At 52.1% G+C, this 16,139-nt stretch overlaps 1 protein-coding gene across 4 annotated transcripts; it reads left to right on the top strand.

Moving 5' to 3' along the window:
- The first annotated feature begins 295 nt into the window (after positions 1-295).
- On the top strand, positions 296-9,495 carry RUSC1 (RUN and SH3 domain containing 1). Of its 4 annotated transcripts, XM_051993860.1 has the most exons (11): positions 296-429; positions 1,422-2,944; positions 3,294-3,698; positions 5,817-5,915; positions 6,090-6,166; positions 6,347-6,521; positions 6,710-6,815; positions 7,201-7,247; positions 7,539-8,070; positions 8,615-8,743; positions 8,825-9,495. In XM_051993860.1, exons 2-11 carry the CDS (start codon positions 1,510-1,512, stop codon positions 8,991-8,993), a joined length of 3,174 nt encoding a protein of 1,057 aa, XP_051849820.1. In that variant the 5' UTR covers positions 296-429; positions 1,422-1,509; the 3' UTR covers positions 8,994-9,495. The 4 variants fall into 4 exon arrangements, with proteins under 4 accessions (XP_051849820.1, XP_051849821.1, XP_051849822.1 ...); XM_051993861.1 differs by lacking the exon at positions 3,294-3,698 and having other exon boundaries at positions 298-429; positions 1,422-2,971; XM_051993862.1 differs by lacking the exon at positions 3,294-3,698 and having other exon boundaries at positions 299-429.
- The last annotated feature ends 6,644 nt before the right edge of the window (positions 9,496-16,139 follow it).

Here is a 16,139-nt window from a genome sequence, read left to right as displayed (position 1 = left end):
AGAGAGAAAATGCCGTTCAGCTGTCTGGGAAGCCTGCCCTACTGGTTGGGGAAAACCTCGGTATCCAAGGGGATGCTTTCCTCCTTTTCATCTCTGAATCACTGATTTCTGACGTCTCAGGAAATCTCTAGAATTGAGGGTGGACCGACTTACTAGCATTGCCTGACATCCATCTCCCAGCAAGAGCATACGAAGGCAGCGTCTGAGGCTTTTTAGGCAGGTCAGGGTTTGGGGAACCGCTACGGCACTGGCCTCGGGGGCGTGGCCTAAGGGAAAGCCCACCCCTGTGCGTAGGTGCGCAGAGGCGCCGGGAGGACTATGCTAGGGCTCCGCCCTCTCCCCACCCGGTACTGCGGGGCGGGGGCCGGAGCCCGAACCGGGGAGGCAGCCGGGTGGGGAGGGGGAGGAGGCGGCTGCTGGAGGACACAGGTGAGGAGGGGACCGGTGAGCTGGAGCAGGGGAAGGATGGAGAAGTGGGGCGGAAAGGAGGGGCGTATGGACGAGGGCACATCACTGACTGGGATGGAAACAAAAATGAATGAAGAGATGGGGTAAAGGTGGGGATGGACCGGCAGGCCGACCTCTGGTTTGAGGGTGGGTACGGATGAATGGACAGAACCACCGATCTGCGAGCAGGACTGAACCCAAGGTGGGACGAGCACGGATAGAGATGCAAGAACCTGGAAGAAGAGACTAACGGAGATTGAAGAGGGGGCTGCGGCGAGTGAACAAACAAAACGGGTCTGTGGGAGTCCAGTGCACGGCCTTGGAAGGACATTGAGGAGGGTTAGGCAGGGTGCGGATGGACTTCAAGCTATCCCCATTTCTCTTTCTCCGTTAACCCTCTGAGTGCTGCTTGCGGCAGAAGCATCCTGGGGCGGGGCTGCCTCCCTCCCCTTTAGCGTTGCCTTGGGCTCGGAGGAGGGCGGGGCGAGGCCAGGCTTGGGCTAGGGCCCGGGGTGCTGCAGAGCCCGGCACCGCCCTGTGGCTGTCACCCCCAGACCCATCCTCTCTAAGGCTACGCACACCTCCCTCCCCAGAGATTAGGAGATAAAAGCAGGCGCGCTGGGTGGGGGGAGAGGGGAGGGCCGAGGGGCGGGCGGATAGGGTATCCAGGGCGCAGCCGCATTCTCCTTAAGAATTAAAAGGACGGGGTGGGGGGGGGGTTGTAGAAAATAGGGGGAAGGTAAATGTCCGGTGGGACCAGTCTCCACCCAGTAAGCACTGCAGTTCTAATTAACGGCTACTCGATGCTAATTTTATGTCTACGATCTCTCCTTCAACTGGGATAGCCGCTTCTCAACCTCCAGACGACCAAGGTTCACCCCAGTGTCTTTCCAGCCCATGCCCACGACCCAAGAAAATGCTGGTTCTTCCTTTACTGAAATTCCTGTCTTTCTTTTCTTTTCACTCTCTTTCAGGTCTCCAGAGCCGCAGTCAGGTCAATCTGAAAGGCTGGGAGCCCCTTGTTTTCTCGGCTAAGGGTTTCCCCAACCTCCCCTTAGCACCATGCTTTCCCCACAACGGGCCTTGCTCTGTAACCTTAACCACATCCATCTTCAGCATGTCTCCCTAGGCTTGCATCTGTCTCGCCGTCCAGAGCTCAGGGAAGGGCCCCTGAGCACTCCACCCCCTCCTGGAGATACAGGAGGCAAGGAGACTGGAGTCCCCTGTAGTGGGACCTTGGTGGATGCCAACTCCAATAGCCCTGCAGTTCCCTGCCGCTGCTGCCGGGACCATGGTCCAGAACTGGAAAATCGTCAAGGGGAAACAGAGGAGGAAGAAGAGGGGGTGGTATCTCCCTCAGATCCTGGCTGCTCATCTTCACTCAGCACCTGTTCAGACCTCACTCCTGATGAATCTCCTGTCTCTGTGTATTCTCGAGACTTTCCTCCAGAGGAGGAAGCCCATCCGCAGCCTAGCATTATTCCTCTGGATGAAGGCTCTCCTCTGACCACAGGAGGTCCTGACTGTAGCCCAGACAGCTTCTGCTGCTCTCCAGACTCTTGCTCTGGAGCCTCCTCCCCTTCTCTCACCGGCCTAGACTCCAACTGCAATGCTTTGCCTACCTTCCAAAACCATCAATCCTCAGTAGCAGGTAAAGAGGGAGAAGGAAGAGAGCAGGAACCTCCTACCACCAAGTTCCCTGAACAGACCTTGGAAAATGACAATGGGAAAACTGATGCTGGTGGGAAAACTGGATCCACTTGGAAAATCATTTCCAGTTGTAAAATTGATCCTGTTAACACCGACTCTGGCTGGAAAACTGACTCTGAAAATAACGATCTGGGGTGGCAACTCAATGGGAATACTGACTCTATCTGGAAAACTAATACTGAGAATACTGACCCCACTCAGAAACTCACTGAGAATACGGATTCTACCTGGAAAACTGGCCCTGCATACACTGACTCCTCTTGGAAAACTAGCACTGAGAATACCGACTCTAGCTCGAAAGCCAATGCTGGGAAAATTGAAGGTGACGTCACTGGGGAACCTGTGCCCCATCGGACAATCACATCCTTTCACGAGCTGGCCCAGAAGCGGAAGCGGGGCTCAGGACTTCTTCTCCCCCCACAGGCCAAGAAGGACAGGAGTGACTGGTTAATCATCTTCTCCCCAGACACAGAACTGCCCCCCAGTGGGGCTCTGCATGGCTCCCCTGCCCCTCCCAGGGAGGTCACCACCTTCAAGGAGCTTCGCTCCCGAAGCCGGGCCCCACCTCCCCCAGTGCCACCTAGGGATCCCCCAGCTGGCTGGGCTTTGGTCCCACCGAGACCTCCACCCCCACCAGTCCCACCCCGAAGGAAGAAAACTCGATTGGGATTGCAGCCCATTGCTGAAGGGAAGCTTGAGGATGTCAGGCCTAGCAGCCCAGTGACTGCTGATGATGTTCCTGTAGGGAAGGAAGCAGCCCAGCCAAGAGAGCCCCCTGACATAGAGGGTAAGGGGGTTCCCAGCTTTGGGGGAGGTGAGTGGGGCGCTGGGAAGGGCCTGAATGTGGGGGGGCAGATCTGACCTGAGCCCTTCCTTTCTCGGAGCTTCTAGAACCTCTCCTTCATGTGCTGCCCCATTGTCTCCTTCCCATCCCAACTTTTCCCGTCCTGTCCTATCCCCTCCCTCTCCTTTACCGGGGCCTGGGGAAAGCTCTGGGAAAGGGGAGTAGGGGTGGTGTCATAAGGGGAGTGGGACTAATTTTCTGCTCCCCTCTTTCTCCTTGCCCCTCCTCGCCTGGCTGCCCGTCCCGCTGCCCTCACCCCATCCCGCACCTGCTCTGTCCCCACCGCCTGTAGCTGGCCCCCTCCTCCTCCCTCGGCCCTTGGTTTTTCGGTTCTCGGCCGATGGTCGTCCCGTCTTGGAGGGCGCGGGAGGGGGGGGAGCCGGCTCCCTGCTCTTGGCCCCACTGGCTGGGTGGCCTGGCCCGGGGCTGCGACTGCTCGGGGGGCCGAGCCCCACGGAGGAGCAGCTGTTGCCTGTCCGCCTATCACCCGTGGGGGCTTATTCGCCCCCGGCCCGAGGGGCCTTGCCCTGCCTGGCTAGCCCCGAGCTGGCGCTGCTGCTGTCCCCGCTCTTCCCCAGAAGCAGCACCTTTCCCTCCGCGGCTCCCCCATCCCGCCAGGTAGCCGCCCCCCTGCCGCCACCGCCACAGTCGAAGGTCCCGCGCAGACCCAGGAGCCCGCCACCGCCACCCAGGCAACGTAAGATGGACCGTGCCCCCCACATGGCCACGCCCCGCGCACCTGGACCGCACCCCCGCGTCCCGCCTTTCGCGGGGTCTGGGATGCTCTTGTCCCTGCGTGCGGTTCTTCCCTATCCCGGTAACCTCTGGGCTTACGGCTGGGGCTCTGGACCTCCCCGGGCCCAGGAAAGAGCGCTTTCCCCCGAGATCACCAAGAACACTTTACTTGTCCCGGTCCGCTCCAAACTCTTTGTGTCCCCCCCACCGGGTTCTAGTCCCGCCCCCTAGGAATTCATTGGTCCTTGGAGTTCTGGCCTCGCCCCCACCTCGCCGCCGGGGGAAGGACGGGGCCGGGAGAGCCCACGCGAGCCCATTGGTTTATGCAAAGAACTCGTCTGTCCTCCCTGTGGCCTTTTTCCCTGCCGTCCCCTCCCCAATGTGGGCCAGTACTGTAGGAAGCGAGGACAGACGAGGAGAAAAGGCGGGTTTGGGTCCTCGGTCTTCCCCTTTCCAGCCCTTCCCTCCCCCCTTGTCTCGTCTTCCCTTACCCCTGCTTCTGTCTGTCTGTCTGTCCTTTTATTGGCTCTGGTCCCTCACGTGCTCTCACGCCCCGGGTTGGGGCGTGGGCGGGGCGCGGAACCACCCTTCCCCCGGCCCTCGGAGGCCCCGGGCCCCTCCCTCCTCCCTCCTCCTCCTCCCTCCTCCTCCCTCGGCCCTTGGTTTTTCGGTTCTCGGCCGATGGTCGTCCCGTCTTGGAGGGCGCGGGAGGGGGGGGAGCCGGCTCCCTGCTCTTGGCCCCACTGGCTGGGTGGCCTGGCCCGGGGCTGCGACTGCTCGGGGGGCCGAGCCCCACGGAGGAGCAGCTGTTGCCTGTCCGCCTATCACCCGTGGGGGCTTATTCGCCCCCGGCCCGAGGGGCCTTGCCCTGCCTGGCTAGCCCCGAGCTGGCGCTGCTGCTGTCCCCGCTCTTCCCCAGAAGCAGCACCTTTCCCTCCGCGGCTCCCCCATCCCGCCAGGTAGCCGCCCCCCTGCCGCCACCGCCACAGTCGAAGGTCCCGCGCAGACCCAGGAGCCCGCCACCGCCACCCAGGCAACGTAAGATGGACCGTGCCCCCCACATGGCCACGCCCCGCGCACCTGGACCGCACCCCCGCGTCCCGCCTTTCGCGGGGTCTGGGATGCTCTTGTCCCTGCGTGCGGTTCTTCCCTATCCGGTAACCTCTGGGCTTACGGCTGGGGCTCTGGACCTCCCCGGGCCCAGGAAAGAGCGCTTTCCCCCGAGATCACCAAGAACACTTTACTTGTCCCGGTCCGCTCCAAACTCTTTGTGTCCCCCCCACCGGGTTCTAGTCCCGCCCCCTAGGAATTCATTGGTCCTTGGAGTTCTGGCCTCGCCCCCACCTCGCCGCCGGGGGAAGGACGGGGCCGGGAGAGCCCACGCGAGCCCATTGGTTTATGCAAAGAACTCGTCTGTCCTCCCTGTGGCCTTTTTCCCTGCCGTCCCCTCCCCAATGTGGGCCAGTACTGTAGGAAGCGAGGACAGACGAGGAGAAAAGGCGGGTTTGGGTCCTCGGTCTTCCCCTTTCCAGCCCTTCCCTCCCCCCTTGTCTCGTCTTCCCTTACCCCTGCTTCTGTCTGTCTGTCTGTCCTTTTATTGGCTCTGGTCCCTCACGTGCTCTCACGCCCCGGGTTGGGGCGTGGGCGGGGCGCGAACCACCCTTCCCCCGGCCCTCGGAGGCCCCGGGCCCCTCCCTCTTCCCTCCTCCCTCCTCCCTCCTCCCTCCTCCCTACGGGAGGTAATCCTGGCGCTGGACTTCCGGAAATAAAGGACGTGGGAGGCCAGACCGGGAACTAGGAAGGACCTTGGAATCACGCGTGGGGTTTACTGGGAGCCCGAGCTCTGGGGCCACCCCTCAGGCCCCCTGTCCTGCAGTGGCGCCCCCCCTTCCCCGAAGAGCGCTAGGAGTCGCTTCCTGGGGGGCAGTTTAATTCATGTGAAGGTGACTCTCTTAGCCAGGTCCTTCTGGTTTTACCTACCTCCAGAGCAGGGTCTAGTTAAGGCCACGTACACGGCAAATGCTGAATAACTGTTCCTTGAATTAAATCTCTTTTCTGCGTGCCCTGCCCTCCCCCCCAGTCCGGAGTTCCTGGTCTTTCGCCGGTGTACCTGGGGCCCAGTGCCTGTGGATGGCAGAAGCCAAGCAGGGACCTGGCCAGCTGCAAGAGGAGAAGAAAGGTAGTGACCTTGACTTCCGTCTCCGGGCCCCTTTAAGGGACCCTCTGCCAGCCCTTTCCTGCGCCCTTTCTCTGCGGGCACTCATTCTGCACGAGGGAGGGCTGCTCTTCCCGCACGGGAAGCACATCCTTGCGCTATAATCTGAAGGATGCGCGAATTTTCTTTTTCCTGAAGGCCTCCTGATTGCAGTTAGCGCCTCAGTGGACAAAATCATCTCCCATTTTGGGGCAGCCAGGAACCTGGTGCAGAAGGTTGGTGGGACTGGCGGAGACGGGAAGGGCTTGTGTTTGGTGGGAGGCCGGACCCCAGGGCCTTTCTATTAAGACACAGATGAGGAGTGGGGTGGGCGAGGTTCCTGGAGCCGGTCCAGGAGTTGGGAAACCCTGGGACCGAGGGGAGTGATTGGATGGGCCGTCTGTTCCTTTGCCTAGGCCCAGCTGGGGGACAGCCGCCTGAGCCCTGACGTGGGACATCTGGTGCTGACCACGTTATGCCCTGCCCTCCATGCCTTGGTGGCTGATGGACTGAAGCCATTTAGAAAGGATCTTATCACGGGGCAGCGGAGAAGCAATCCTTGGAGTGTTGTGGAAGCATCTGTGAAACCTGGTGAGGTGGGGCAGAGGCTGGCCCTGGGGCTGAGGGCATCCTGAGGGAAGGTGAGGCTCTGGAAGTAGAAGTAGTGTCAGAGAGACAGATGGAGGGGGAGAAAAAGAGAGAGAGAGAGAGAATGTGTGTGAGTGAGTGTGTTTTGTATTAACAGTCTCCACAGTAATATTGTCAGCTCTTGTCCCCAGGTTCCTGTACCCACTCCTTGGGAAACCTGTATAATCAGGTCAGCCGACTGACCCCTCTCAGCAGCAGCCGAAGCCGGTTTCATGCCTTCATCCTCGGCCTCCTCAAGTGAGACCCCAACACCTGTCCCCTGGGACTCCTGCTGCTGTGAGGCTCTCCTGAGTACCTTGTATAGAGTGTCCCAAGCAGACCCTAGGAGATCTTTCCCATCCCTGAGCTCCCACCTCTTCTCCCAGTTTGTTGTTGTATCTTACACAAAAGACAGAAGTGGTAAAGATCCCCTGGATTTGGGTCAGAGGACTTGGGTTAGAGATTGGATCTCATACTTATTTCCTATGTGATCTTTACCTGAATTCCCTCATCTGTAAAAGGAGAGAGTGGAACTAGGTGGTCTCTGACGTCCCTTCCAGATTTGCTCGTAGTTCTGTGAGCTTATTAGGTTTTTCAGGTCCCCAGTTCTCTAACTTCTTTTCTCATCTCTCTCCCCTTATAGCACAAAACAACTGGAGATATGGTTTTCCAACCTCCAAGAAGATACAGGTCAGAGGCCTAGGGATGGTTTGGGGAGCAACTATTTAAAAAGAGGGAGGGTACTTCCTGGGAATGTTGTGGGAAAGCATGTGGACTGCTGGGTGGGGACCATATAGTTGGACTTTATGAGTTTGGTTTTTCCCCCAGCCCCTGAATTAGGCCAGTAGAGCTCAGTGTATATTTTAAAAATAAATCTATGTGAGGATAGTAACTATGAGGGGGTGGAAACAAACTCAGGGGTCTGGATTCTGTGTTAGTATGTGGCTAGCATGTAACGCTTCCCCCCTTTGTCATCTCTAGGCCTCCTGTCCCTATTGTACCTGCCTACAGCCTTCTTTTCACTGGCCCGAGGAGGCTGCCCCTCCCTCTCCACTGAGCTGTTGCTTCTGCTCCAGCCCCTGTCTGTCCTCACCTTCCACCTGGATCTCCTTTTTGAGCACCACCATCACCTGCCCCTGGGACCTCCCCATCCCCCAAGCCCCCCGGGCCCTCCGCCTGCACTGCAGCAGACAGTACAGGCTGTGTTGGGCTGGGGGGAGCGGCTGGCTCAGAGCCTTCGGGGAGGTACAGGTGAAGCCCCCCAAGGTCCCTCTCCAACTAGTGGCTGGTGGGAACAGCTGACCCAGGCTTCCCGGGTCTATGCCTCGGGTGGGGTGGAGGGCTTCCCTCTTCCTCGCTGGGGTTCCCGGAAACAGGGTGTTCCAATGGAGAGCACCAAGGAGAGTCCGCCACCCGGAGACGAGCCGGTGCAGGCCAGACGCATGTGGCTGGGGAGACTGTTTGGGGTTCCGGCGGGGCCAGCAGACACAGACTGCGGTCCACTAAAGTCCAGGTAATTGGGGCTCTCCACAGGTTCCTAACGATCCCCTTGTGCCCTTTTACCTATAACCATTCCGCTTGAAGAACACTTGGAGACCCATAACTCTTCTCTTCCACCATCTTTGTGTGCAGATGGGTGTTTGACATTAATTAGGTCCGCAAAAACACTACCTCAGGCAAAAAAAAAGTTCAGAGGATCAATGTCAAAAAAGGTTGTTTATAGGAAGATGTCACATTGGATTTTGTTCCCTAAGATGGGATTTAGCCATGAGTTATAACAGAATGTGGCTGACAGGGGCAACAAGCAGAGCGTGCTGTATGTGCTTCCAAATATGGTCCCATGGTGAGAGGTCTCCTGGCCTTCCTAGCCCTTGTAGTCACCTGGGGTCCAGGAACACCGCCCTGGTTATCCCGAAACCTTTCTGATCCTATTGCAGTGACATTCAGCCTTTTGATGGCCCTTCAACCTCTCCTCTCACACCAAACTCCCAGTTTTTCCTAGAAGGGGGCATGGTGTGGGAGATGAGTCCAGTCCCTTAAACCTGGCCCCCCTCCAGGAGACCATCCAGCTGGCTGCCTCCTGCTGTGAGCGTGCTGGCCCTGGTGAGAAAGGGCGGCCCCCCTGAGCCAGCCTCCCCTCCAGAAGAACTCGAGGTCCCAGCCCCCAGCGAACTCCCCGTGCAGAGGTGAGGAGGAAAAGGGAAAGGATAACGATAATAGAGGCTTCAGGTGGTCTCGCTCACCCTTATCTCTGTGTATCCTCACAGGGCGGTGCGGGCCCTCTGTGATCACACTGCGGCTGGACCCGACCAGCTGAGCTTCCGGCGTGGGGAGGTACTGCGTGTGGTCTCCACTGTGGATGAAGACTGGCTCCGCTGTGGGCGGGACGGGGCTGAGGGTCTTGTGCCTGTGGGGTACACTTCCCTCATTCTCTAGCCTCAGGATCCTTTCTCTCTTCCCTCCCTGTGTATGTGCCACCTGGGAGCATCCTTCCCCTCACATAAAATGAAGCTTACCAGAAACATTTTCCCCATCTGTAAAATGGAACTATCCTCCTTGCCTCACTCGTATTTAATATGGAACGTTCCTCCTCATACCCCTATCTGTAAATTTCCATCCATCCCTGATCTGTAAAGTGGAACTTGCTCTTTTGCCCAACCCCTCCCAAATGTAATATGGAGCTGTACTCTTCTCCCTGTAAAATGGAAATTCTTATGTCGTCCCCATCTATGGGTAAGCTCTAAAATATACTCACCCCCATCCCATTTTCCCCCTCAACCAAGTGGATGGAATCTTAAATCTGTACCCACCCCTTCCATTGATCTGTATTTATTGAGCAATCATGGTGAATTTACATGCTGTAGCACTGACCTCATTCGGGGGGCCCTTGGAGGCTGCCCCATCTAAGTCACAGTCCCAATAAAGTGGGGGAGCTGAGTTTTCTGTTGTCTGCCTTGGAAAATGCTGCTTGGGTCAAGGGGAAAAAGCCACCCCCTTTTGGTGATTTTGAGGGATCCCCTGGCACTTCCACATCTCCCCAGCCTCGATAAGTGGCCAGTAGCTGGTAAACTACTGGCAGAATTGGAATCCAGATTTGGGGAATGATGATAAAACTAGGTCTGGAAGGGACCTTGCGAGTCGTCTGGTCAAAAAGTCCCCCTTTTCCCTGTTCCTCTCTCTCCTTCGATTTACAGAGGAGGACACTAAAGCCAAATGAGCTGAGGGTATTTGCCTAAAGTCACAGACCATCAGAGCTGGCATTTGAGCCCCAGTCCTGCTCTCCTCAGCACCGCTTTTGTTTTCTGTCTGCTTCCACATAGAACAGGATGCCAGAGACTTGTTCCTGGCTTTGGAGGGAAAAGGAGGCATTATTAATGGCTTAGATTTGGGGGGTTTAGCACAGTAAAGAGGAAGAAAAGAGCTGGATTTGAATTGTCTTGAAGGAAGCCAGGAAACCTAAAGCAGAGGTGAACGGTATAGCCTTCCAAGGCTCTCTGGAAGTAAGAAATGAAGCATCAGGTTCAAGGGATTGATAAGAAGGCTGCTGTTGATTTAAGTCTGGAAAAGTAGGGAAGAGCTGCATTATGAAGAGCTTTATTCTTTTTTTTTTTTTAATTAAGCATTGTCTTTTTACTTGCCCCCTCCTTATTTAGAACACAGGTAGAGAGATACACATTAACTTAAAATGAAGTTGAGCTAAACACATTTAGCCAATTTGCCAAGTCCAAAAACGTAGGTTCGCCTCATGCATCTTGAACACATCCCTCTCTGTCAGGAGGCGGCTGAAGCACACTTCTTCACTGGTCCTTTGGAATCGTGGTTGCTCATTGCATTGGTCAGAGTTCTCAGCTCTTTCAGAGTTTATCTTTACAATATAAATGTGTAAATGATTATCAGGTTTCTCCAAACTACTCCTTTCATCTTTTCTTATAGCACAATAGGATTCTGTCATGTTCATGTAACATGATATATTGAGCCATTCCCTAGTGCAGTGCTTATTTTCCAAGTCCTTGCCACTGCAAAAAGAGTTGTAAAGATAGATTATTAGATAGGTAGATGATTGGTAGATTGATAGCTAGATGAAGCATTTATTAAACCACATTGTACTGAGTACCTGGGATATTCATAAAAGTAAGCAGTGGCAATACCTAGGAACTTAACGACTCATGAGGGAAGAAAGAGAAACAGGAAAGTTGGGGACAAAAGAGTGAAAGGGAAGGAAACGTTTTTCAAAATGGTATGTCAAGTTTTCCAGTTGTTTAATAGCTATATTTAAAACTCTGACCCTCATTTGAGGTTTTTTTTGCCAAAGATACTGGTATGGTTTGCCATTTCCTTCTCCATTGCATTTTACAGATGAGAACTGAGGCAAAGAGGGTTACATGATTATCCAGAGTGATAGAAAGTTTAAGAGAAAGCAAACTGCAAGATAATCAAGCGTGTTAAATTCTGTAGAGAAGTCAAAAAAAGGGAATGAGAAAAGCAGTAGATTGGGTAAAGAAATTATTGGTGGCTTTGGAGAGGACAGTTTCAGTAGGATAATCAGATTAGAAATAAGATTTGAGTTTAGAAGAGACAGATTTTATTTCCAGAAAAGATCAGAGATTTGGCAGAGGGTTGGATTTGATGGCAGAACCTGGATTGAAATTTCAGACAGAGACAACTTTTTCACCACAATTAACCCTGAAGGGGATCCAGGTGAGAGCCAGGATGCCTACAGGACATAGCAGGAGAGAATGTGTGACAGCAGGATTAGGAGGAAACTAGGGCACAGTCACTAATGTTTGCTGCCCTCATGCAAGGACTGGGTTTGGGGGAGGCTTTTCCCCCACAAGATCCCAGTGCCCAAGGCACTCCTGCTGCTTGTCCTTAAGACACTGTAACAGGACCTTATCTTCTGCTCTCACTGAGCAGCCAGGTACATGGGTGGTTTTTACTAACACCTGTCCTGTGCCCCAGCCTCTACTCCTACCTAGATTGTATCACTGAACTCAGAAGGGTGGGACTTCTGAAGCCTGGACTGGCTGCTCTGAACTTACTGGCCTGGTTAAAAGTAGCACCTGCTTGTATCCCAGAGATCATAAAAAAGAGAAAGGGACCCACATGTGCAAAAATATTTGTGGCAGCCCTTTTTGTAGTGGCAGGAAACTGGAAACTGAGTGGATGCCCATGAGTTGGAGAATGGCTGAATAAGTTATGGATGTTATGGAATATTATTGTTGTATAAGAAATGATGAGCAGATTCCAATAGATTGTGATGGAGAGAACCATCTGCATCCAGAAGGAGGACTGGGGGACTGGGAGGAATATGGATCACAACATAATATTTTCACCTATTTTGTTGTTGTTTGCTTACTTTTTTTTTTTGTATTTTTCATTTTTTTCCTTTTTGATCTGATTTTCCTTGTCTAGCATGATAAATGTGGAAATATGTTTAGAAGAATTGCACCTGTTCAATGTATATTGGATTACTTGCTATCTAGGGGAGGGGATGGGAAAAATTTGGAACCCAGGTTTTGCAAGAGTGAATGTTGAAAACTATCTTTGCATGTGTTTTGAAAATAAAAAGCTATTCTTTAAAAAAAAAAAAAAAAAAAAGGAAAGAAATGATGAACAGGCTGATTTCAGAAAGCCCTGGAGAGACTTAAATGAACTGATACTGAGTGAAGTTGGCAGAATTAAGAAAACAGCAACAAAATTATGTGATGATCAACTGTGATGGACTTCAACAATGAGGTCATTCAGGGCAATTCCAATAGACTTGTGCTGGAGAGAGCCATCTGCATCCAGAAAGAGAAATATGGGGACTGAATGTAAATCCCCCTTTTTGTTGTTGTTTGCTTGTTTTTTCTTTTTTTCTTGTGTTCTATTTTTACCTTTTGATCTGATTGTTCTTGTGCAGCATGACAAATATGGAAATATGTTTAGCAAAATTGCACATGTTTAACCTATATTGGATTGCTTGCTATCTAGGGGAGGAAGAGGGAGAAAATTTGGATCACAAGGTTTTGCAAAAGTGAATGTTGAAAAATATTTGTGCATGTATTTGAAAAAATAAAAAGCTATTTAAAAAAAAAGAAAAAAAGTAGCACCTACTCTCCCCTTGGTTGTTACAAACCTCCCATTTCCCATCAGGCATTTAGGTAGCTGGGGGTCTCCATTAAGACCATGGCTTTTGCCTCTGTGTCTTCTCCCTTTCCTTTTACTGTTAGTCAATTAGGCACTGTGCCAGACCCAGGGATTCAAGAAAAGGTAAAGAACAGTCTTTGCTGTCAAGTCTTCAAGTCTTAAGAAGACAATGTGCAGACAATTAATTCTGAGCTGTGTAAAGGGAAACCTGGAAATATGCCATAGATGGAAATCACTAGACTTAAGGGGATCAGGAAATGTTTCCTGTAGAAGGTGAGACTTCAGCTGGGCGCTGAGGGAAGCCAGGAGGCAGAGATGTGGAGGGAGAGTTTCCAGGCAGGGAAAATGACTGCTTCTCAGAGTTGAGAGATGCAGGGTCTTGTGAAAAGAAGAGCAAAAAAGACCAGGATTATAGGATTGCTTAATATGTGGGGCAGGGAAAAGGGTGAAAGACATGAGATATAAGAATGAAAAACTGTTGGGGCAAAGGATCAGGAAAGTGTCAAACCATTTTATATTTGATCCTGGAGGTGACCCACAGGGAGCCACTGGAATAGAAGGATTACCTGGTTAGATCTTGGCACCTGAGTGGACTTGAGGCACGGAAGTTATTACAGTAGTCTAGGGGATGTGGGCCTGTCCCTTTGAGATGGTGGTACCCTGGAGAGAGACATGTGTCTGGGAGAGGCGTTTGAAGGTAAATGAGCATTACCACATCAGGCACTGTGCTAATCTCCGAGCAGATTGGAGATGGAGGGTGAGAGTGAAGAGTCTGGGAAGACACTTGGGTTTTGAACCTGGGAGGATGACGGTCCTCTCAACAGTAATAGAGAAGTTAGGAAGAGGAGAGTGTGGGGAGAAGAGTTTACTTGTGGGCATGGTGAATTTCTGATATCTAATGGGACATCCTGTGGGAGAGATTTAATAGATTTGGAGATGCAAGATTGAAAATGAACAGAGATCAGGGAAGGATAGGTAGATGTGAGAATTATCAGTACAGGGGCAGCTAAGTGACATTAGCTATGTGACCCTAGGCAAGTCACTCCCTCAAAAACTATTAATGTATACAAATCCATGAGAGATGTTGTTCTTCCTTTGTTCTCAAAGAGGACCAGTGACATCCTGAGGGTGTGATCTGGATGTGAATTGGATTTCAGTAAGGCAGAGGTGGGCAAAGCCCTGAGCCCTACTCTGTCCTCCAGGGTCACTGACAACCCATGGGAAATGATGAGATTGCCAAGTGAAGCAGCATAAAGGAAGGTAGAAAGGGTCCAGGGCAGAGCCCTGGTCAGTGGGCATGACCTGGATGAAGATGAGTAAAAGGATATTGAGCAGGAATGATCCGGGTGGGAGGAGAACCAGGAGAGAGAAGTGTCACAGTAAACCCGAGAGAGATCAGAGAATCAAGCAGAGGAGGAAGGTGATGGACAATGTCAGTGGCTGCAAAAAATTGAGGAGGATGAGGATGGAGGAAAGGGCCTAGATCTGTCAATTCAGAGATCATTAGTAACTTTGGAGAGAACAGTTTCTGTTCTGGAATTGATGAGCCTGGAAGCCAGAATATGAAGAGCTTGGAGGGGAGTCATTTATTATAGACAGCCTTCTTGTGGAGTTTAGCCAAAACAGGGAGGAAAGATATGGGATGATACCTGGAGGGGATGGATGGTTTTCTGAGGGTGAAGGATACAGGGTATGTGTGTGCAAACTAGGGAAATAGCCAGTAGACAGGGATAGACTAAAGATTAGTGAGAGAGGGCAGCCAGGTGGTGCAATGGATAGAGCACCAGCCCTGAAGTCAGGAGGACCTGAGTTCAATATGTTCTCAGATATTTAACACTTCCTAGCTGTGTGACAACCCCAATTGCCTCAGGAAAAAAAAAAGAGAGCGGAGATAAAAGAAAGCAACCCGCTGGAGAAGATGGGATAGAAGAGGATTACTTGTACCTGTAGAGGTGTTTACCTTGGCAAGAAGAAGGGCCTCCTCCTTATGTGGACAACTGAAGAAGGAGATGTTAGCAAAAGGTATCTGAGTGAGATAGGATGAGGAGGGCAGGAAACTCAGTGAATGATCTCATTTTTTTCCGCAGTAAAATATGAGGCACAGTTCAGAACTGAGATGTTACGGGGAGGAGAAGTCGTGGGAACTCTGGGGAGGGAGGAAAAAGTTTGGAAGAGCTCCTGTGGTGAGTGGGATAATGAGTTAATTAGAGAGATGTAAAAGGATTGTTTTGCAGCAGTGATGGCCCAGTTGAGGACATGTTACATAAATTTGTAGTAGACCCAATCTAGCTTTCTCTAGTTTCATTCAGTAGTATATTTTAAGGATTGAAGGCAAAGGATGATGGGAGTGATCCAAGGTTGAGACTTGGCAGGGTAAGAGTCATGATTTGCTAAGAGGGGGAGTGACTCAAGAGTAGAGTTGGTTCACCAAGGAGTGAGTAATGGTAATGGGTAAGGAAAGAAAATATAGCTAATGCAAGGGTGATATTCTGGGAGAGACCTGAGGGCTTGAGGGATCATGGTATGTAAGACTAGGGTTTGGGGTTGCAAGGCAGAAGTGAATTAATAAAAGATTTGATAGAGAAGGGAATTTTAGAGTTCATGAACATAGAAGTGATAGATTTGTAGGTGAAGACAAGATTAAAGGTATGACCTTTGTGTAAGACTAGGTAGGGAGGAGAAGTAGGAGTAAGCTGAGAAACTAAGAGTAGGGTGTTTGAAGTCCCCTAGCCAGGCGCTGACCTCGCTGAAGAAAGAAACGGGAATATACTGGAAAGTGGTCCACAATAGCTACGGAATTTTGATTCGGTGGTAGATATGGATTGAATCAAAGGAGCAGAGGTTCCTTCGTGCTGGAAGGTGGAAGCCACAGACAAATACTGCTGTTCTGGATTATAAAGTGCTTAGCACAGTGCCTGACTCATAACTCTGTATAAATACTTATTCCTCCCCATCATGTTCCTATGTCTATCAGACCTCTAGCTCCTCCTCTCCTCTCCTAATCCCTCTGATTTAGTCACCTAGATTACCTGGGCAAAACCTCCTCTTGTAGCATTCTGGAATCCACCTCGGCTCTATCCCTCCCCAGTCCCTGTCCTGGCCATGCCCGAGTTTTGATTTGTTCTCCTCCCCCGGAGGCACTAGAGGGTGTATGGTTAGAATAGCTCTTTGGGCTGCTATATCTGGGGGGGCCCCCAGATGGTAGGCTGAGGACGAACTCCCAGCTCCAGTCACCAGAAATGCATAGGTAGGGCTGAGCAGCCCTAAACTTTAAGTCACCGACTGCAGTAGCAACAAAAGCAAACCCTCTTGGGCTTTTCCAGATCTTTATATTTCCCCAGTTGCCTTTAAGGCAAAGAGGTAGTGCAGTGATTAGAGTGCTGTCCCTGAAATCAGGAAGGACCTGAATTCAAATCCTGCCTCAGAAACTTACTAACTATATGACTGGACAAG

The sequence above is a fragment of the Antechinus flavipes genome, chromosome 4 (genome assembly GCF_016432865.1).
Source record: "Antechinus flavipes isolate AdamAnt ecotype Samford, QLD, Australia chromosome 4, AdamAnt_v2, whole genome shotgun sequence".
NCBI classification, from domain to species: domain Eukaryota; kingdom Metazoa; phylum Chordata; class Mammalia; order Dasyuromorphia; family Dasyuridae; genus Antechinus; species Antechinus flavipes.
The sequence above is the reverse complement of the archived record's forward strand: the minus strand, read 5'-3'. Positions and strand labels throughout refer to the sequence as shown.